Below are 22,188 nucleotides of genomic sequence, written 5' to 3'. Positions count from 1 at the left end.
TAGCCCAAGCAGAAGAGCATATTTCTGAAATAAATGATTTTTCAAGCTGCTTTCATCATGTTTTATTTAATGTTGGTTCTGCAATTTCAATTGCAATTTTAAAGGACCATCTGGATCTTTTGAGCTTTTGAGAGCCCTGGCAACTGTGAGCTCAGCTGATCCTTTGACAGGGTCTGTTTGCAGACAAATGGCACACACAAAGCATTGATGTTTCCATTATATGTTGATGAATGCTGTGTAAGCCTCTCGACAGTATCTCTCAGCGAGCATATCAATCGATCCATTATGCTTTGATGTTGGTCCACTCCCACAGCACACACAGAAGTACAATAGATTGTGTAGGAGCCAGTCAGGGAGATGTCAAACCAATAGTGATGCTTAAATGACATTTATGAGGCTTCCACTGCAGCCTTTTAATACATTCCCTTCATAATTCACCTTCAACATACTGTAAGTATTTCTCTTGAAGATGCTTGGCCCAGCTTTATGTTCGGTTTTGATTATTTCCCAGAATGTAATTCCGAAGAGGATGGTCAGAGTAAATGAAAGCAAAGATGATATAAGATTGCTTTTTCAGTAACTTATGTTTCTGCATTGTCAGCATAGTCAAATTCAACTACACCACACCACGCTTCAAACTTAAAGTGTGTGTGTGTGTGTGTGTGTGTGTGTGTATATATATATATATATATATATATATATATATATATATAAAACATATGTATTATATATATTATATATATATCTGTGTATATGTATTCCATACGTAATTATTAACTCTATTTTTGCGTCGTAAGTTTCTAGCATTCTGGATATGTTGACCTGAATTCCACTTGTGCAATGCAATACAATGCGAATTATTTTTTGTTAGCAGTGTAAAAAAAATAACGTTTTGTTGTAATTTCCTGTCCAGCCAGCTACCTTCCACCAGCGAGTCGTGTGACTTTGATGACCCAACGCTTTTGCAAAATATTGAAAGTGAACATGTAAGTATTTCTTGACTTCTGTTCCTGCTCTTCTTAAAACTGATACAATTACTGGAACCTGTAAATATGTTTATTGACTTAGTAGCATCAATAGGTCACTTTGCTAATTGTGGAATAGTGCTCCTGAATAAATATTCTAGCCTGAGTTTAGTATAATTAAAATAGTATGGCTCTGCTTTAACCTAATTATTCAACCAGACCCTTTTATGTCTATTAAGTGCTATTCGATTGCTTCCTTAACAGACAATATAAACATCTATTTATGTTTACAGTACCGAATAATTACCTGAAATAATGTATTCTTATACAGTATATTGTAACAACAGGACTAAGTTACAACACGTTGAGGTACTATGATAGTTGGAAGCCTGCAATAGCTGAAAGCAATCCTGTATAGAATGTTTATATTCGAGTCCAATTGTGACATCACTGCTCACCTACACTGAAATAATTATATCACTACTTCACTCGAATAAGTTATTACAGTTGCGGTATGAAAGCGCTATGATTTCTACCCAAGTCAGTAGACAAATTGAAAGGCAGATCACTGGGCGGAATTGTACTTCCTGCTTTTCAGTACTCATTTTCCTGTTTTTTCCTGGAAATTCACTTGCAATAATCGGTGATAACGCATTTATAGCAATGTGCTAATTTATTTATGACAGTTAGTTACAACACAGCAAGAATCTGTGAGGAGGTTACCACACTTAAGTAAAAAATGAGAGAATGCCTTTGCGCTGGCACCCACTCTGTATCACAAACAGCACAGGGATTAATGAACCATTTGGAAGTTCCACCTAATAATAAGTGCGCCACCCAGGAGTGACAAAAAACCCTCAGCATGTTTTTAGTTTACACATCATGTTAAACATCAGTTTTTGGGTCGCGCATTCAAGACCTCTTGTATATACTTTAAAATATACTTATATGTGTATGTACTTTGTGGGCTCTGGAGATCAGCCCTAGGACTTGGCAGCATCCGCTTAGGGTTTTTTTTCTGTTCAACTGCCTCTATTTAACTGTCTTGATAGAAAACGACCAGCAGAGATTAGTAAAATACCAGAATCACTTTAGCATTCTCTAGATTCCAGTCCATACAAATGGTCTTCCATGAGCAGCCGTAGCCTATAATATTTTTTTCAAATCTTGTATTTTCAGTGACACGACCACCGAAGGCCGTGATTGTATATTAAAAACAGAGCTTTGGACTATACCATTTCCCACTGAAAGGCAATATCTCTCTATCTCTCTCCATGTGTTCCCATACCTGGCGTGTCACGCAGTTTGTTGCTTACTTTTCCTCCATGTTAAAGAACAGTAGATGTTTCAGCACCCAGGCTAACGTGCTGCATAGCTAAATACATGTAAGGTCCCAAAGGCAAGACCCATTGCATTGCAAATGCTTGTTTTGTCAGTTACTCATTGTTCGAAGTTTTCTTCATGTATCCACTGTTCATGCAGCTATACTTTTACTTGAATATTGGGGATGGTAGTGAAATTATACACTAACACTATTCTGTACATCAATAGAAACATTGTTACATTTTGACCCTCCCACAACATACGATGCCTGTGGTTTGTTGCACCACAATCATGTAAGACTTGGGAAAGTGAGGCCCCAAGCCAATATTGTTTGTCTTGTTAGAATGCCGAAGCTTGTACTGCCTTGTCTCACCTCTACTAGGCAGGGAACCTAAGAGCAGACAGAATACATTTGAGCTGGCAAGATGTGCATGGAAAGGCATATTGAAGCTTTCGTGACAGCCACTGGTCTGTTGCCAAGATGTGGTGAAGGACGGTCAGATAAAATGTAGCATGCAGTAAAACATGTTTAAACAGAAATAATGAAATTGTAAAGACAAATTGGAATGATTAGAAGGTGATCTTTAGTGTGAAGTTATAGATGTGACATAGACTGTGGACAGTATATGAGGGCTTTCAACCACTGATAGAATACTGCCTATTGGCAGAGAATATTACGAACACGAAACGTATGTAAAGTTTTAAAAGGCATTTGTCATTTTGAACCACATTTTTCTTTTTTTGTAAAACATTTTTATTAAGAAAAAACAAACATCAGAAATAGCATGACAACACAGGAGGAGCAGTACGATAGGCATCAGTGACACCGTAGGTGATATTACAAAATACAATCATGTATGGTGGAAGGACTAGGGCGACGGGGAATCATCCAATGCAGGGGCCAAAGGGGGCTGACCTATTTCTCCACGATAGGAGTTCCACAAGCCCCACACACGAGACCATTTTTTGGCACATACACGCGACACATATACAGTCTTTTCTCTAAACATTGCCCAGTCCATGTCTTTTTCCCAATCCTGTACCGTGGGCGGAACCAATGCCCCCCATCGCTGGGCTATATTCCTCTTGGCCGTACAAAAGGGGGTGGTGATGGACGAAGCATCTGAACCAATCAAACACTCACACCCAGTCAAAAGATCTGGGTTTGATCCATCACCGTTCTTTAGCCCACTCTGCCACCCCAGTTCAGACATGGCTATATGCAAATCAGTCTGACCCTGTGCCTCATGGGAACAGTCCAGCCCGAACTGCCAAGCCATGCCTTCCCTGGACCGGAAACAAGCTTCCGAGGACCGGTTTCTGGCATTCCAGCCGTCTTCAGCCCGGCTTGCTTGAATCCAGTGGGAAAGTGAGCAAGGGACTCACGTCTGAGCATACCCTGCCACACTTATGGCGGCCAAAGCGGTACAAAAGGGGGTGGTGATGGACGGAGCATCTGAACCAATCAAACACTCACACCCAGTCAAAAGATCTGGATTTGATCCATTACCGTTCTTTAGCCCACTCTGCCACCCCAGTTCAGACATGGTTGTATGCAAATCAGTCTGACCCGGTGCATCATGGGAACAGTCCAGCCCGAACTGCCAAGCCATGCCTTCCCTGGACCGGAAACAAGCTTCCGAGGACCGGTTTCTGATTGGCTGGATGGCGCTGTTGGTTAAGGAATATTGTAATTTTATATTCCAACACCTTCCCTACTGGTACGTGGGCTGATCTAGGGAATAGAAAATTATAATAATCCTCAATCCGCGCCCTCCAACGATAGCCGTTGTAACGACTTGCATTGTAAAATCCGCGATGTAAAGTACTGGGATCAAAATGATCGCGTTGTACTATCATACATCCCTTCCACAGGTCACCCAATTGCTCGGAATCCTATAATGGCATTGCAAGTGTGAGCTTTCGTTTCTAGCCTAGGCAATTGATGGCCACATGCCAGACGTGTACTGAATGTTTGGTAGGGCCTGTAAGTGGATAGCGCCGGGGCCTAGAATAAAGGGCTCTGCTAAAGGTCCCCCCAGAAAGGAGCCACCTATCCGTGTTGTATCCCGGGTCACAAGGATGGGCATGAGTGCAATGGTCAATAGAGGACAGATGGGATGCCCAATAGTACGATTGTATATCTGGGAGGCTAATGCCTCCGTCGTAACAGTTTAGGTAAAGTTTGATGAGAGTGATACGAAGTTTATGTCCCACAGTAGATCCCTTTGGAGGCTCTCAACCTCTCGGAAATAGGATGCGGGTATCGGATCCATGGAATTCTTAAGGGCGTACAGGAATCGGGGTAGGGACATCATCTTAAAAAGGGCGGCCTTACCGAGCAGGGAGAGGGGAAGTGACTTCCACCTGGCAATATCTTTACGCAGCTGAAGCAGCGGGCTGGAGGTTGCGGGAATGGGCAAGAGAGGAGTCTAGAGAAAGGAAGATACCCAGATACGTAAACCCTTCGGTACAAGTAGTGGGCACCCACGCGGCTGAATCAGGGGCTCAACCGCCACCATGAACATAAGGGACTTGCTCCAGTTTATGGAATAACCAGAGTACCGTCCAAAGATTGTGAAGATATCCAAGACCACTATCAAGGACCTCCTAGGGGAGGACTAGTACAGAAGGATGTCGTACGCGTACAAGGAAATCTGGTCTTTCCAGTCTGAAGACCAGCGCATACCCCTGACTATCTGGTCCTGACGTATCCATGCTGACAGCGGCTCCAGCGCTAGAGCAAACCGCAATGGGGACAAGGGGCAACCCTGATGGGTCCCTCGGCTCAGCTCGAAGGCGGCCGACTTTCTGTTGTTGACCACCACTTGGGCCATAGGTTGGGAATGCAGAAACTGCACCCATTGTATGTACTTAGGGCCAAATCCCAGTTATTCCAACACAGCCCACAGGTACGGCCATTCGATGCTGTCAAAGGCCATGGCCGCGTCCAAGGAAACTATAACCGCCAGTTCCAATATAGTAGCCGCCCTGCTCAGAACTCCGTGGACTCTGCGTAGATTCAACGCTGTGTTACGGTGCGGAATGAAACCTGATTGGTCAGAACGGACCAAGGTTCCAATCGCTGTCAGGAGGCGGGTAGCAAGGAGCTTAGCCAAGATCTTGGGCTCAGCATTCAACAGGGATATCGGTCAGTAGGAACCTTATTCAGTCTTGGGCTTCCCTTCCCTGTGAATAGTCACTAGTGTGGCAGTACGTTGGTCTTTTGGCAAGCTTCCCACTTGCCTTGAGTCCTCATACATGGGCTTCAAATATGGGGCCAGTTTGTCTGGTCGGAGCTTGTACAGCTCAATAGGTAGCCCATTGGGTTCAGTGGCCTTACCCGGCTTAAGCGATCGTATGGCAGCCGCTATTTCGTCGGTGGTCATGTCACTGACCATAAAGTGGTGTTCGACCACTACAGTTTGGGTAGAGCTATGTCGTTAAGCATCTGGCGGAAATCCTCTATAGGATAGGAGGCTTCTGAGGTATAAACAGTCCTGAAGTGGGCCGCAAAATAGTCCACAATAGCTTGTGGGTCTGACAGCGAAGTTCAGGTACTAGTCTGCTTGCCCACTCTCTCTTATCCAACCAGGCCAAGAGTTTCCCGGCCTTGTCGCCCACCTCATACACCCATGGCCTTTTCCTGGTCTGTCGCTAGAGCCCTGTAGTCCTTTTTAAGTTTGAGAAAGTGGAGCTTGTTGGGTGTGATGTCTATTGCTAGATCTGCTTCCAGTCTCCCCACCTCTGCCTCCAGGGCCACCAACTCTGTTCCTTCTTTTTCCCGGAAATTAAGAAAAGGGCCTGGCCCCGTATCACTGTCTTAAATGCCTCCCAAAGCACCTGTGGAGATTCCACCGAGCCTTCATTCTCATTAAAATAGTTATCAATGGCCTTGAGAAGCTCTCGGCGGATATGGGGATTGCGAAGAAACCACTGATTGATGGGGGCAACTTGCCCCACTTGTTGGAAACTGAGCGTCGCCTGGAGCCACACCGGCGAGTGATCTGAGATGCCCTAGCTAGATGTTTTATCTCCCCGACATGGGCGATTTGGGATGCAGTACCAGAAAGTAATCAGTTCTGGATAGACTCCGTGAGCCCCAGAGTGGATGGTATATTGGGAGGCTTCAGGGTGAAAGACCCTCCACCCATCCACCAACCCCAGGAACTCCAGGAAGTCCGGCAGCCAGCTTTGCGAGCTAGCGAGAACACACAGAGGATGTCAGTCCAGGCCCCCCGAGACCACCGAATTCAGGTCCCCTCCCAGCACCAAGAGGCCCTCCGGAATCTCCAACAGAAGCGCACCCAAGTCCCTGAACATGGCGGCCTGAAGGCCCGGAGGTACATATATCGAGAAAAAGGTGACAGGTTGGCCCTCCCATGTGCCCAAGACTCCAACATATCGTCCTCTTGCATCCGATCAAGTATTCTGCACTACAAGGGGAAAGGATTTTTTCATCAATATGCCAACCCCCCGGAAACCCGTGGTGAAACCTGCATGAGCCAATGAAACGTTACCCCCTTTGTGCAATGCTTTGCAGGTATTTCCAACAAGATGGATTTCTTGCAGCAAAACGATGTCAGGGGCATGGCGCTTAACATACTGAAGAACCACACTACGTTTGTCCCCCAGCCCATTGACATTACAACTCAACAATTTAACCCCACTGTCTCCCACAGGTGCCATACCCAAATATACTGAAAATCACTGCGTGCAATGCCACTCCCCCAATCATAGTATCAATAGCAGTTATTGATGTAATCAAAACTTCAAACAAAAAACTAAACACTCCCTCCCAACAACCCCCCACCCTGCTGCCCTGCTCTCTGGGCTTAAAGCTGCCCATGAAAAACATGCAGAGTGTCTGTCGCACTAGAAAAATTATCAAAAGAGAAAAGAATAAAACAGAGGGGTGGGGGCGACAAAGTCTGCCCCATCCCAGCCCAGCAAGCCTACTACTTTATACCCATCCAAATCAAATAACACAGGCCCATAAGAGTTCACTTACACAGCGACAATGAAACTAGTCCCCCATCCATCCCTTTCACCCACCACACGCTGCAAGAAGAACTGGCCCAGCCACTTGACAGGCATCCCCTCAGGCTGGTTGACTATTATCAGTGCCACCCCCACCCCGGTCGGCCGGGCTTCTCGCACTCCTGCTCGCAATCCAATCCGCTGCTGCCTCGGGTTGGTTGAAAAACCACACTCGCCCATCCGCCTCAACCCAGAGACGGGCAGTGAATAGCATGGAGTACTTCATACCCTGATCTCGGAGGACACGCTCGATCGATATAAACGATCGCCTTTGTCATTGTACCTGTTGGGTAAAGTCCGGAAAGAAGGATATGTCTGAGTTCTTGTATCGCAGGGGGGCTCCAGCCCTAGAGTTTTGAAGGATGACATCTCTGTCACGGAAATTCAGGACCCGTGCCAACATGGTCCGCAGGGGAGCGTCCAGCTTGGGACAGCCGCCCGGGACCCTGTGGGCACGCTCAACGACAAAGAACTTACTGAGGCCATTGGGTTGCAAGTGATTAAGGATAAGATCCTCCACAAGAAGATCCGGCGTTTGCCCCTCTGCTTTCTCCAGAACTCCAAGGATACTTTGGTTATTTTGACGCAGGTGGCCTTCGTAGTCGACCAGCTTGAGGTCAGTAAAGGTGCGGAAGTCCTGAAGCTCCTTGACAGCTCCCTGGAGCTGTGAGACATCGTCTACCAGGCTGGCTGGCGTGAGTTCCACTTGTTTGACCTTTTCATTCAGCTTGCCCATGTCGGCCCTAATGAGGTTGACATCTATATCAACATTGTCCAGAGAAGTCCTGACTCCAGTGATAGCGGTCATAACGTCCTTGAGCGAGATTTCCGGCTCCTCCTCGCACAGCCCCCCGGATCCAGAGTCTCTGGGCACTCTGGCCTGTTGCATCTCTTTTGGGACGGTATAGCTGTCCAGCTTGTTTGACTGCGTATTTTTGGGTCCACGGGCCCCACGGTCTTGCTGCGCTCCATCGTGACCTGCTCCAGCCCGCTCTAGCCGATTAGACTACAAGAAGCGATGAGGTGTCGCCGGATATGATGCAGGGGTCCACTGCATGGACTGGGAATGTCGGCAGAGACAAGGTAGGTGGAGAATTGTCTTCACCATTTGTGATGCGCCGCCGCCCTGGGACACCTCGCGGCTGGCGTGCCCACCAAACACACAGCTATGCGGCCCACTTATCCTCCAATTCGTCCCCACCGGACCCAGTCCCAGTCGCTGCCTCCGGTTCCACAGATCTCCCCAGGCGCCTTGTCCAATTGCACTGCAAGTTATCCTGCGATATCAATCCCAAGAACATGCCCCAGTCACAGTGCCCGGCTCGAATTCAGCTGCCAGCCAAGGCAGGAAAGAGGCAGACTCGGCTGACTTAAAAAAAAAAATTTGCAGGTACCGGGCACTGTCCTGCACCTCCAGGATGGGGCGGGGGGGGCCCAACTCAAGCCCCACCCCAATTGATCGGACCACCGAACAGGTGCTCCAGCACAGGAAGCACAGCGGTCCCCATTGGTAATATGGGTCTGGCGCTCCAGGTCGCACCGGACCGCACAGACCTCACGATTCTCCGCTGCAAAAGGAGGGCACGCCAAGGGTGTCTCTCTGGGAGGGGGGGTGCAGTTGGCAAGGGGTGCAGACCCCAGGTCCCGATGCAACCACAACTCTTCTGGGTGCAAGTCAAGTCCATAACAGTGGCGGAGGCAACAAGAACACCCAGTATTGGGGACGTGCCGCCGCCATCTTGTGCATCGCGGCCGGCGTTCCCTACCTCGCCCCGATCACCGTGCCTCACCGCCGTTTCCAAGCTCCGACTAGGCTCCACAATCTCCGCCGCGACTGCCATTGCCGCAGCTGTGTGCAGAAGCAAATGCTGCTCAGGCGGCCACCAAACCAAGGATATGTGCGCCGGGTCCCCAAGCTGCCACGCCACCGCCGGGCCACAAAGAGCCGAATGGAGCTCCGCAGCCGGCCGGGCCCAACACTGTGGGGCCCAGCTTCAGGTCCTGCAGCAGGCCAAAGCTTCCGAGGGTGATTTCTCTGCCCCTGAAGTCACTACAATCACCGGAGCCGGTGGGATGGGGTCCGCTAGCGTTCCGATCACCGATACTGTCGGGTACTGCGGATCTGTGTGCAGGATAGACGTGGGATAGGGCGGACGGCAGAGCTCCCTCACAGCACGGCCATCTTCAGCCCGTGCCGCCCCCCCCCCGACCCCCCCCCCCCCCACACACACACATTTTGTTTTTAAGCAAATTTGAATAGTCTGAATATTTCCTACCTGCCTGTGGATGCTGAAAATGTGAACATTTGAATTTCGGTTTTGATTCTGTGGGCGGGGTGCACTCCCTGTGACGTGCCCATTTCATCCCTACCGATAGCAAATATTTCCATGTTTATAGGGTTTACTACCACAGTCATTTGACCTAAGCAGTATCAGGAACTTGTAGCTGCTGTCGAAGTGCTACAGACATCTCTTTCTGTAAGCATTAGTGTCTTGCCCCACATTTAAGTATCACTTTTGCTGAATTTCCTGAAAATGATCTTTAGGAATCAGCCCTGAGCAAAGAATAAAGAATAGAGTAAAACATCAATCCATGTGTCAATCATCGTAAATGGATTGGTGATTCCTCCACTAGCAGCATCTATCAACAAGGAAAGAATGTCTTCTGTGCTGCAAATAAAGTGGAAGTTTATTTATATTCTATACTCCTAATGTCTGATGCTCCTGGAGTTGCAAAACCGCTAACCTGTGGACCTGGTCCCCTCATTACTGTTGCCAATCATAGAGGGTATTATGGTACGTGTTGCATGTTCCCTTTACATTATTTAAATTAGCCTACCACATGATTTATACCACAGGCAGAAAGTGATACAATGGGTATTTATAGCAGAATTATCCCTATCGCTGTTCTACTCTGTGAAATTTCAGAGCTGGATCACTGTACTCACAATAGCCAGGCTACTGTTGAATTATACAAATGATTGTTAGGACCAATTTACATGTGAATCATTATTTGCCTCAATTTACTAATTCCCTATCTATTGAAGGAACAGCTTTGTGCAAGCTTTAGGCTCAGCTTAACTACAGCTTTGTCCTGATGATGACTCAGTTAATCCATGGGGACAAAACGTTGTTGACGATCTTTCAGCAAAAAGACTTTATTGAGAGGTTTTAAACCAATGAATATTTCCCAACGCTGACCAAATTCGCCTTTCGGAATATGTCGCTTTATATTGACAGAAGCAGTTATTAGTGGGTCTCCTTGCCATGTTTTATTTTCCTGTTTATATGATCACTTTGCATAGTTTTTACACTTTTTTGAGCCCCGCTTGTTCATATTCCATACTGAGCATTCATGAAAAATATCTTAATTACTTTTGATGTTTAAAAAACTGTGAGTAATGCAGCGATAATTCTAGTCCAGACGTGTGGGTCATGTCGCTCTATTACATGACGATACGTTAGTGGGTCCTGTGCATAGTTTAGGAAATTAGCTTAATATTGACACCTTTATGTTCTTTGTTGCTTTGATAATAATTGATCTCCTTGTCCATGTGGGTCAAGTTATTGCTTCTGTGGTATTTATATGAATAATTCATATTGGACAGTAGTGACCTTTATTTTCAGTACAATCCATTTTATTATCTTCATATAAGTGACTCCCATGAAACTAAATTCACAATCAACATTCATGTCTGTTTATTAGAGAGTGTGGGAGGGGGGCAGAATCATGTTTTTGGTAGTTCTCATTTGAGCTTACACCCTCTCAATCTACATTTTCCCCATTAACTTTTGGACATTTTTCTAAAGTCAGTGTGTTGTTTCTCAGTGTAAAACGCTTTTCACCATTTCCCTTCAACGCAAACACCCTTTCAGCAAGATAGTCACATCAACCTTAGACACCACTCTACTGTGCAAAGGGATGCTTTAATATTACGGGTTTGGGCTTACAAGCATGACCTTAGTCATCACCTTACACTCGTACTGGCATAGTAAGACATAGAACCTCTACACCCCACATCACTGCTTAAACACTACTCACCTTCTTGAAATTACTGGATCCCACTGAAGCCTCAGATATCTTTTAATCCTATGGGCCAGACCCTGAAACCCTATCGCTTGGACATTCTGATGCTTTGCAATAATACTGCACTCGTGATTCCATCAGACCCTTTAAAACCAGACCAATTTCGAGAGCTTTCCCTTCATTGCTTGCCTCCCTTGCTGAACCTTGTTAATAACTCATTTGCTACGGCTACTGTCCCAGCCAGGTGGAAGCAGGCCTGGGTGTCACCCATTCTGAAAAAACCCACTTTAGACCCACTAAAACCAGAAAACTTCAGGCCCATATCTTTGTTACCCTGGGCGGCGAAGATTGCGGAGTCTCGTGTGAACTCAGTTTTTACCAGCGTTCTGAGTGCAGGTGACGTTTTGGATGACACCCAACATGGGTTTCGGTCCGGTCACAGCACGGAGACGGCGCTCCTGGCTGTGACTGAGCACCTTCGTTCCAAGATGGACAATGGTCAAATGGCGGCACTGGTCCTGCTGGATCTCAGTGCCACCTTTGACACTGTCTCCCATCAGATCCTTCACCACCGTCTTGAAGAGGCTGGGATCACGGATAGTGCTCTTGCTTGGTTCCGTTCTTTTCTGACTGGTAGAACATTCCATGTCTCCACTCCTCCCTTTCTTTCTAGGGCGCGTCTGATCGAGCAGGGTGTTCCCCAGGGCTCAGCCTTAAGCCCCACCCTGTTCAATCTCTATGTACAACCTCTGGCTGCGGTCGCTAAAACATGGGGTCTTAACATCGTTTCCTATGCTGACGATATGCAGCTAGTGGTTGCCATAACGGAAGGCTCTACCATGGACCACAATAGATTCAAAACAGGACTGGCAGCAGTTGCTAATTGGATGGCAGCTAACTGTCTCCAATTAAATGCTGCTGGGGACAGTCCCGATACCGAAGAATGAAGTGAAGAATTTGGGAGTCTGGTTAGATTCAGAGCTCAGTTTCTCTGTCCATACGAAATAGTTGCTGCCACGTGTTTTGGCATTCTACGCAGCCTTAAGCCAGTTTTGAAATTCTTCGACCCCGCTACCAGACAACTAATTGTTCAGTCGACGGTACTTTCAAGGCTGGATTATGCGAGCTCGCTACTTATTGGTGCTAATAAGGCGGAAATTACCCGCCTTCAACGTATCCAAAATTCTGCTGCTAGAGCATTAATAGGCTTGCCACGTTTTAGTCCAACATCGGCCACTATCCGGAAACTTCACTGGCTTCCTGAGGCTCAGCGGATACAGTTGAAAACCTTGTGTATCGCTTTAAAATCATTATACTATCCACTCCTAAATTGCTGAGCCCACTGCTTAATCTGTACATGGCCACGCGGCCTCTGCGGTCGGCAGGACAAAATCTGTTGGTTGTACCCCGGTTTAAGCGCAGTAGAGCAGGAGGTCGTTCCTTTCGGCTCCTGGCGGCTAAGCTTTGGAACTCACTTCCTGTTCAAATTGGAGAGATAAAGGATGCTCTGCAATTCAGAAAAGCCATTAAAACGTATCTATTTCCAGAGAAATAGTGTTTCTCCGTCTTTTCTCTACCTCAGCTATGTTTCTTCACTTGGGACTAGCGCCGGGACGCCCCTTTGCTGGGGCAGCTGTGCGCTCAATAAACTGTATAACATAACATAACCCTAGTGGTCATCCAGTCTTCTGGATCAACCATCTTCAAGCCAGCCCCTGACTATTATGTTGGGACTGAAACAATGCCAAAGTTCCTTTTCACTACTAACACCAAAAATGAACACATATCTACACAACTTCGCAGCCGGTGGTCACACTAGAAAACAAATATGTTTCCACACAAAACATATTTTATCAGAGCCATATATAACTATGTAACTAAATATGTTACAATAAAACTTTTGAAGTGTAAAATGGAGTCAAATCTACTTCCAACCAAGGTGGGAGAGAGGACAACTTGCATATGCTAAAATTGATGGAATTACAGTAGCAAATTGTATAATTTGATTTATTTGTGTTGATTCTTCAGGAACCACACCATCTCGCATAGACTGCTTGTAGACATACTTTTACTCAATTGTAAAATATAGCAACCTTGTAATAAATACTACAAATAAGGGTTGGTTCACATTGTTAATTTTGCCCCTCCTGGCATTGATGTCTAGCTGGTCGTACTAGGGATCATAGATTTCCAGTAAGCAAAGAAGTGATGGAGGTGGTGGTGCCCGGGTCTCTGAGAAGACATCGGAAATGAACAACTATGGAGTACCTTAGCCCAGTTAGCCGATTCCGTTGACAAGAGAAGAGGTGTCACAATTTCTCAGTGGCATCATGCCATTGGCCTCAGTGAAAAATAGAATAGCATCAAACTGTTGGTTGTGCATTTACTAAACAAATGTAGAGATGTTGCTGTCTTTGTTTTGCAGCCCACCGCCTTGCAAATACAAGAGTTCCTGACTTTGCTCGCTGTGTGTCATACTGTTGTTCCTGAAAGGGATGGAGATACGATCATCTACCAAGCCTCCTCACCAGGTAGGTTATCATTAGCTTATATGTCGTTTTTGTCTCTTCGGGGCTAGAATTGTACAATCATACAAGTAGAGGAAATGTGGAAATTCAACACATCGGCTTGAATATGTGGGGCTCAATTCCAAAAAAAACGTTTTCGCTTGTATGTATATGCTTTGAATTTAACAGTGCAAGGCATTCAGAAAAGTATACTTTGCCTTTTTAAATCTGTTTCCTTCTACAGAAAAATATCCCATTCTTGTGTAAAATTCACATGTGTAAATCCATGCACTAGAGCTGCTGAATGATTGGCCAAAGAAGGAAATTGACTATTAGCCCTAAATTCTGACTATTGATTTGTTTGTTAAATAGCTTACGGATGTATCAGACCTCTGTATCAACATCAAATCTATTAAGGTTTCAGACAAGAAGGTTGTCAATAAGTGGATTCTTCTGGCTGTGACCACTAAGTCAAAATAAAAAGCAATGGAAAAGAGTCTACCAGCATGACTATGGCCCTGAGCCCAAACCTGACTAATTACCACTTCCCAGGATCTGAAAAGCTGAACATTAGTGACAGACTGTCCAACGCATCATCCAAAATGAAGGAATGTTATTGTGGTCTAAATTAAATAGAAAATTGAGGGATCGCTCAGACTTCTAGCCCAACATCTGAGGAAACCTGCCTTTCCATCTTGACCTTCTTTATAAACAATTCTGGCTTAATCCCTACCAATATTGAGCATAACATTGCAGCCCAGAAATAAACTGCCTCCCCAACCCCTAAAGCTACCACCTGAGTAGCTTGGTCACTGAGGGGTGATATCCATGCCTAGATATTAAATGTAACAACATCAGGGTGATGGATGAATACTTGAATTAATCTCAGCCACTGGCCATTGCTTGGGCTTCATACCAATCCACCATGCCACCTCAGTTTGGACCTAGCCATATGCAAATCAGCCTTGACCCTGCTCCCCAGGGGAACAGACCAGCCTGAACTGCCAACCCAGGTCCTTCCTGAACTGGAGTACAGGTAACCTAGGACCGGTATAAAATGTAGCATACTGACCATCTGAATGGCTTCCCAGCCTTTAGGTGGACTAACCTTCCTGGGGTCAAAGTTGGATTAGAGATCAAACATTTTGATATATTTACCTTAAATTCATTACCTCTTCTAAGGCACCCAACTGCACCATTAGTTTAGTCGGGGAGCTCTCCAGGGTTGTTAGTATCACAAGATTCTCTTCCATATGTCATACTTGCACAGTCATTGTATGCCCAGAGCCTTACTGCAAATGGTTCTATGGTAAGCAGGGGTGTAGCTAGGTGGGGGGGGGTATGGGGGGGGTGGGAGGGGCGGGCGGTCGGTCCACCCCGACGGCACTCTATTTGGGGGCATAGGAGGTGAGCAAGTTGTCTGGCGACTACCACCATCCCCCTGCCTCCAGAGAGCAAGCTGTCCATCGGCTGCCCTCCCACCCCCGGAACAAGATGAGATAGCTCAAAATGTGGTCCACATTTGCAAATAATCAAGATAGTTTTAAACTAGTAAAGACAAGCTGTATAGTGCTTTGCAAGGTATGGGAGATTGTGTGGATCTGTGCTAGCTGAATATCAAAGAAATCAACAGTAGACCTGCCCAACCAGACCATAAATCAGGCCCAAATATAGCCCAACAACCTTCCCATAAACTAATCTGTCAGACCAGTTCTTGGACACTGACAGATTGCCCTAGAGGCCCGCCTGCACTGACTCCTTTGCGATGCAGTTTGAGTACTCGGATCACATGGTTATTCTACACTTGTGCAACACATATGGGGGCATCGTGGACGGTGCCAGTTTGGTGCAGTTAGATCAAATGGTTTCAATCTGTTATTTGTAAAGCTCAAACTGATCACCCTAAGGGTTTCAAGGCGCTGGGGGCCGTCAGTGAGATTAAGTGAGGTATTGCCCAGAGTCGCATTGTGCTGAGCTGACACCGGGGATTGAACTGTGAGCCCTGCGCTCCAGAGTCAGCCGCTCTGACTGCTGCGCCACACCTCTCCCATGGTTTAAAACACAAGGGGAGATTGTGATTCTATCGGTAATTCTCCTACATGACTAGCCCTCCCAATCTTGGGGAACCATTTTGCCAAAGTTTTGTTTGAAAAGGCTTCCTACCAACCACAAAACATCCATAGACACATAAGTGGCCAGATGCGTACAATTCGCAGTTGTCATACTTTTTGTCTTAGGGTATTTCACTGAAAATACATTCCAGATTAGTCAACTAGATCCCTCTTAACAGAGGCAAAGGGCGTACTTGCCACTGTGTTGCTGGTGATTTAGAAAAAAAATTGATGAACTTGACTCTAAACCTCGTCTTGGAAGTGATGGCTTCCTTTATTGGATTGCTTGCATATTAGCTTTCTGCTTCTCTTGTTTGTGTGCACAACGTACGAAAGGTTGCATACAAACATTCACTTTTCACACCAAAAGAAATTATAATAGTAAATAAATAATAAAATATTTTTTATAAATAAATCCTAAAATAAAAAGCCTTCGATTCTGATGATATGGTGTCCCAAATTTTGCAAAAAGGAACTTGGCCAATTTTAAGAATTAATTGGTCCCAAACAACTTTTACCAACCTATCATATAATTTGGCCTCTCTTCACACCCAGTTCCCCTTATATTTCTTTATTTATATTTTTCTGCTATCCATTCCCAGGCTTTTATTTGACTCTCACATCTGGCTTTACTATTTTGACTCCTATCCATCGAATTAATCTCTTGTTGTGATGTATTGCACATTCATGCGCTACACTGCACTAACACTCTCAGTCAATTTGTCAAAAACTGAGATTATGTATAGATTTTAATGAGATCATCATGGTTTTCCACACTTTAGGTCTATATTTTAAAACTTTTCAATCTCATTAGGATTTGTTGGGGATATTTTCCCGCAGGATCACATCTCTATCTACATCATTTGACAAACCCTGGATGTAAAAGTGCCGCAGGGCCTCCTTCCAGTTCATGTGGCCCGGCAAGGCTCAGACTCTCATCTTTTATTTGCCCTGTTTTTATCCAGTAATCTGATATCAGGACTTGAAAATTGGATATTTTATAAACGGTTTTATTGCTGCGTCTCTCAACCCAAGTCAGTTTCTAAGATCCACTTTCAATTCTTGAACGTAGCTTTCTAAAGTACCAGTAGGACTCCGTACCAGTGTCGCACGTGTTTTGTTGTTTTGGCTGTTCTGTGCTCTCCACTGTGGGTGTTTTTGGGCGCAAGGGTCATAATGCAGAGAGATATGGTTCTGCTCTGATGTCTGGTCACAGTCTTCCATTGCACTCAGCAGGGCCAGCTTTAGCGCTGGTGGCGCCTGGAGCGACAATGTTTATTGGCCCCCTCCCCCCAATGACCTCTTTCTCCACGGATTCCCTCACTACCACCCTTCAACAGTGCCCCTCAAGTCTCCATAACCGCTCTCTCTCATGCATTTCTTCTATTTTATAGCGTTACCATTGCAAGGTGTCTGAGCACTTTACATCACAAACAGATTACACAGAGACTAAAAATCATAACTGTGTAAATCAGTGTATAGGAAATTTTACATCAGACAGAGGACTACAAGGTGTAGGAGTCACAAGTCATCCTGACCTGTAGACGCTATCGTTTAAGAGGACGTGGTCTGGAGAAGCTCAGCATCAGAATTTAAAATGTAACACCAGCCAACAATGGGCTTCATTAATAAGAATTGATTACTACCTAAGTGAGCCCTTTTTGAAACATTAGGATAATGAAAGACTGGGGAGAAAACTAGAACTCTCTAATCTGTACCTTGCAGTTTGCATGCAGCTCTTTGATGATAGTTAATAGCTCACTGTTCTATATTAGGATTTAAATTTATAAACTGCAAGTAACAAAGGGGGCTTCCTGACAGAAGCAGTAATGCACCGACCTATTTACATTGTATTTACTTTGTGATCTGCTTGGTACATGGGCTTTGCCGGCGGCATTTTAACCTCCTGTGCTATTTTATGATGAGTCAAAACTTCCACTAAACAAAACTCTGATCTCTCTGCAGCGGGTCCATCAATCACCAGAGTTATCTTGACAGTTTTATGGTTGTCTGAAAATTGTTGGAGGTGAGGAACAATGACAGCAAGTGCTTTTAAAACCATATCGTACTTGAAAACATGCCCCTCCACCCCAAAGTCAGCACCCGGTTCGGGGACACTGATCACACTGCCCTAGTGCCAGCCCTGGCACTCAGCCACCAACCTCCACAAGCAGACACTTGCCAGGTCTTGAGACAGAATGGGCCGAAATCACTTGACGTCGACTGCAGCGCTCAGGCTGCAAGCCTCCTAACCATCTGATCTCCCTTGTGACAGCTATGGCAGCTTCCGCAGTATGTCTGGAGCATAAGAGTCGTCTGACAATGTACCATTGGTAGGCTGCTAGCTCTACATCCCATTGTTGCACCCACCCCAGGACTCCAAACCTTGTCCACTCGAAGACCCAAACCTACTTTTCGAAGAACATGTTTGTGAATTATCGCCCTGCATTCAACAGACTAAGGTTTGAGATGTTACACTGCAAGCAGACAGGGAGATGACTGCAGTACACAGTTTTTCATATTGTGCCTTTAAATAAGTGTGGCTTTTTTATTTTACAGATGAGGGTGCGTTAGTGAAAGGAGCAAAGAAACTAGGCTATGCATTCACTGGAAGAACTCCACGTTCAGTCATCATTGATGCGGTAAGTGGAGGATTTAAACACTACGGAATATCTAGATTTGAATTGCTTGGATTTATAAAGCACATCTTTCACTTTTTAAAAATCTCCTGGTTTTAGACATGATCAGTTGAGGCATTAATATACAACTGACATGCCTGCCTTGCTTAAAGTTGACACAGTCTAAGGAAACCTCTTCAGCATTGATATGTACATTCAACCCTATTTCCTTCTCTATGTTAAAGTACGGGATGAATACAAAAAATCCAATTGTTGCTGTCAACAAGGAAGTACTATGATGTGCAGGTGACAAGAAATGCCCCCAACAACATTTTCCACATACCCGCTGCTAAACTTTAACAATGTCAAAGTTTACCTGTCTAGCTCAACTGTTGTCCACTTCCCAGATTCACCCTAAAAATAGCAGAAGTTCAAAAATATATTCCTGGAGCATCTCTGTCTCGCCATACTCACATGTTAACCTTGAGCATTCATATTTGTGCACAGAAAACAACTTGCACTCCAGCTAAGAACACTTGTGCACCTACACAGTGTAAAGGCTGTTCACCGGTATTATTCTTTTCACACACATTTACCTGTGGGTTGTTTGGAGCCATGGTATATGTAGGACCACAAACTAATGGCCCATGTACTGTCTTGGTTATTTTCAATCAATCAATTAAGTCACATTTATAGAGCGCTACTTGTCACCCAGGAGGGTACCCAGGCGCTTGCTGCCCGAATCAGTCGAAAAGCCAGGGCATGACTCTCTTCCTGAAGTCAGTCAACGATAGAGCGGTGGGAGGTTGAGGGGTAGGGTGTTCCAGGCTTTGGCAGTGAGATGGGAGAAGGAGCGTCCTCCGGTGCGACTTCAGCATATGCGAGGTATCTCTGCGCGGGCGAGGTGTGTGGAGCAGAGATTCCTGGGTGGCCGGTGGAAGTGCAGGCGGTGATTCATGTAGACAGGTCATGGGTCAGGCTAAAAACCTGGCTTGTCGTGCAATACTGATATCTTTTTAGTTGCAATGTCAGGCCTGAAGCTCCGCGCCGGGTCACTCTTAGGAGTAGCTGTGCGTGATAGAAATTGCTTCATCGAAGCCCTTGCTTGTTCATATTTCTGAACGGGGCCAGTCTATCGTCTTGATTGTATCTGTCCAGGCAGCAATTGCTGCGTCTTGTTCAGCCTTGTTTGGTCAGGTCTTTCCTCCATTTTATAAGCAGTACCAGAGCTGTGCCTCATAGTGGCATTACTCCTCTGACCTGCCTTTTCTAACCAACTGCTTCTTCGCTTCTGAGTCAGTCTGCAACCTCCTGCTCCACAAATGACTCTATTACAATACCAATTTCGATGTTGAAATATTGCAAGATCTATTTATTAAAGCTTCAGTCCCAACTGCTTCTCTCCCACAGTGGCCAGCCCTGCAAGCAACAGCTTTTCAGTCTTCCGTCCAGAAACTAGATTTTTTTTCTGTTTAAAATGCTTTATTGAAGTTATAAAACAATGTAAAACATCATACATAGTCTAAAAAAGCAGGAAGAAATGATAGCTTAAAGTATGATAACCGACAATATTACAGAGTATCCTTATGATATAAAACTATACTTAATACAAATGCATTTTTGGAAGATGTTTTTTTGTAAAGAAAGAAAAGAAAGAGAAAGAAAGAAGAAGAGAAAGAGAAGAAGAGAAAAGAAAGAAAGAGAATGGGGGAAAAAAGGAAAGAAATAAAGTCAACTGTTCATCTCAATAATAACATTATATAAAAGAAAAATAAGTTAAGATAACTTCCTGGATAAGAAATTAGTCAAAGGTAACCACAATAAGTCTCTTTTAATCAACAAAGAAGTAGAAGTAGTGTAAGCTCTATCCATTCTATGATGATGACAAAGTAAATTCCAACATGCTTGAAAGGAAATTTTTGAGGAATTTTTCCAATTGGAAGTGATAATCTGAAAAGTGATAGCAATAAATAGGTTGACGAAATTGCCAGCTTCCTTATAATTGTCAAATTCAGGAGGGAGATTACCTAGAAAAACATGTTCCATTTGGAAAGGAATATCAGACAGAAGGATTTCATTCAGTTTAGACCATACTTTAGACCACAGATCAGTAATAGGGGGGCATTGAAAGAACATATGGAGGATGTCACCATTTGTGTGGGGGCAAGACCAGCATGTTAGAAAGTAGATTTTGATTGTGAAGGTCCAGTTCTCAATACTGATCTTGCAACCAGGGCTTAGTTCTCAGAAACTTTTAATGCCAAATGAAGCATTTCCCTTCTGGTGTTATTTTTCCCTGCTTTCACAATTGCATCCTACAGTTTTTTTCCAGAAGGGGGTGCCCTTACTAAAAAAAACTCTCTGAAAGAGGTCCGGTATTGACATTTATTTTTTTCCTTTAAAACCAAATCTGTTTCTCAAGATGAGCTGCAAGGTATTCACTGAATATTGTCAAGTTTCTAGTTCTAAATATTTGATGCAAAATCTTAGAATGGTGCTACAATCTAGAAGAAGTCCACAGTCTAATCCTCCGTTAAATCGATTAGAACATTAGTTATTCCTCGATCTCCACATATAAACTTGGGATATTCATGGTTTTCTCATGAACGTAAAAATCTGGGGTAGTTTGTCGTCCCAAGTTAGGCCATATATGCAGATCCAGTTTGCTGTTATGAGCATTAGGCTGGTTTTACAGGAACTCAATAAAACGATTGGTTTACTTCAGAACACATAATTACTAATTCATTCTTCGATAATGTGTCAGAATAAAGTATGAAACAAACATTTTGTCACTCATGCTTGATCTCTTGCATTTATTCACCCACCCACTGACTCATTGTTGCATTCATTCAAAGACCTATCCACAATCAGACATAAAGAATAAACTCAATAAGCATATGGCAAATTAATTGAAAGAATTAAAGTGTACAAAAAATCCCACCCAGATTTGGTGGACATATGCTTGTAAAAAAATGAACATAACAGTGAATGTCTGTCTTGTACTTCGTATTGTATGTAGTGTGTCACTGTTTTAAAGTTCTAAAGTTCCATCATTGCTGCCTGGTTTTGAAGTAACATGCTGGTCATTTAGGAGCAGTAAAAATACAAAGATACACTACATTATACACAGTACCATTTCATAATGGCCACTCATAAATATTGCTCTGGGCAGCCATCTTAGAATGCTAAAGTCTATCGTGTATTACTGTTGTACTGTGATAAGATGGCCAACATATGGCATCTACACATGGTGGCCATCTTAAAATGGTAAACCAATGATACACTATCGACAATACGATTCTACTATTGCCGCCCACTTTAGGGATAAACTGAAAACTAAAGAAATGGTCATCACCTCAGCAGTCCAGACACGAAACACACTAATTTTTGGTGGTTGTGCACATGTGATCAAGCACAATGGTGCTACTCACAGAACAAAAGAATAAAGGGCTGAAATGTGCTAACCAATTGCTCCATGCAATATGCCTACATGGGAAGAATTAAACTTGTGGAGTCAGAAGAGGGCTGACTCAGACTTTCAACATATGTACTAACATGTAGACGTCTTATTTTTTTTATTATAAGGGCCTGTCAGATT

The 22,188-nt window shown here is 44.5% G+C and overlaps 1 protein-coding gene across 2 annotated transcripts in view; it reads left to right on the top strand.

The window, feature by feature from the left end:
• ATP8A2 (ATPase phospholipid transporting 8A2) overlaps positions 1-22,188 on the top strand; it is a 1,791,179-nt gene that overhangs the window by 511,292 nt on the left and 1,257,699 nt on the right. For both annotated transcript variants that reach the window (XR_013599395.1, XM_078655985.1), the window contains exons 15-17: positions 914-986; positions 13,780-13,885; positions 18,532-18,614. Coding sequence is in view for 1 of the 2 variants with exons in the window: in XM_078655985.1 (XP_078512111.1) it covers positions 914-986; positions 13,780-13,885; positions 18,532-18,614 (262 nt within the window). In the remaining variant the exon portion in view is untranslated. The remainder of the gene's footprint in view (positions 1-913; positions 987-13,779; positions 13,886-18,531; positions 18,615-22,188) is intronic.

This window comes from Lissotriton helveticus, chromosome 8, assembly GCF_964261635.1.
Source record: "Lissotriton helveticus chromosome 8, aLisHel1.1, whole genome shotgun sequence".
NCBI lineage: Eukaryota > Metazoa > Chordata > Amphibia > Caudata > Salamandridae > Lissotriton > Lissotriton helveticus.
Note: the sequence above shows the minus strand (reverse complement) of the source record. Positions and strands in the feature narration are given on the sequence as shown.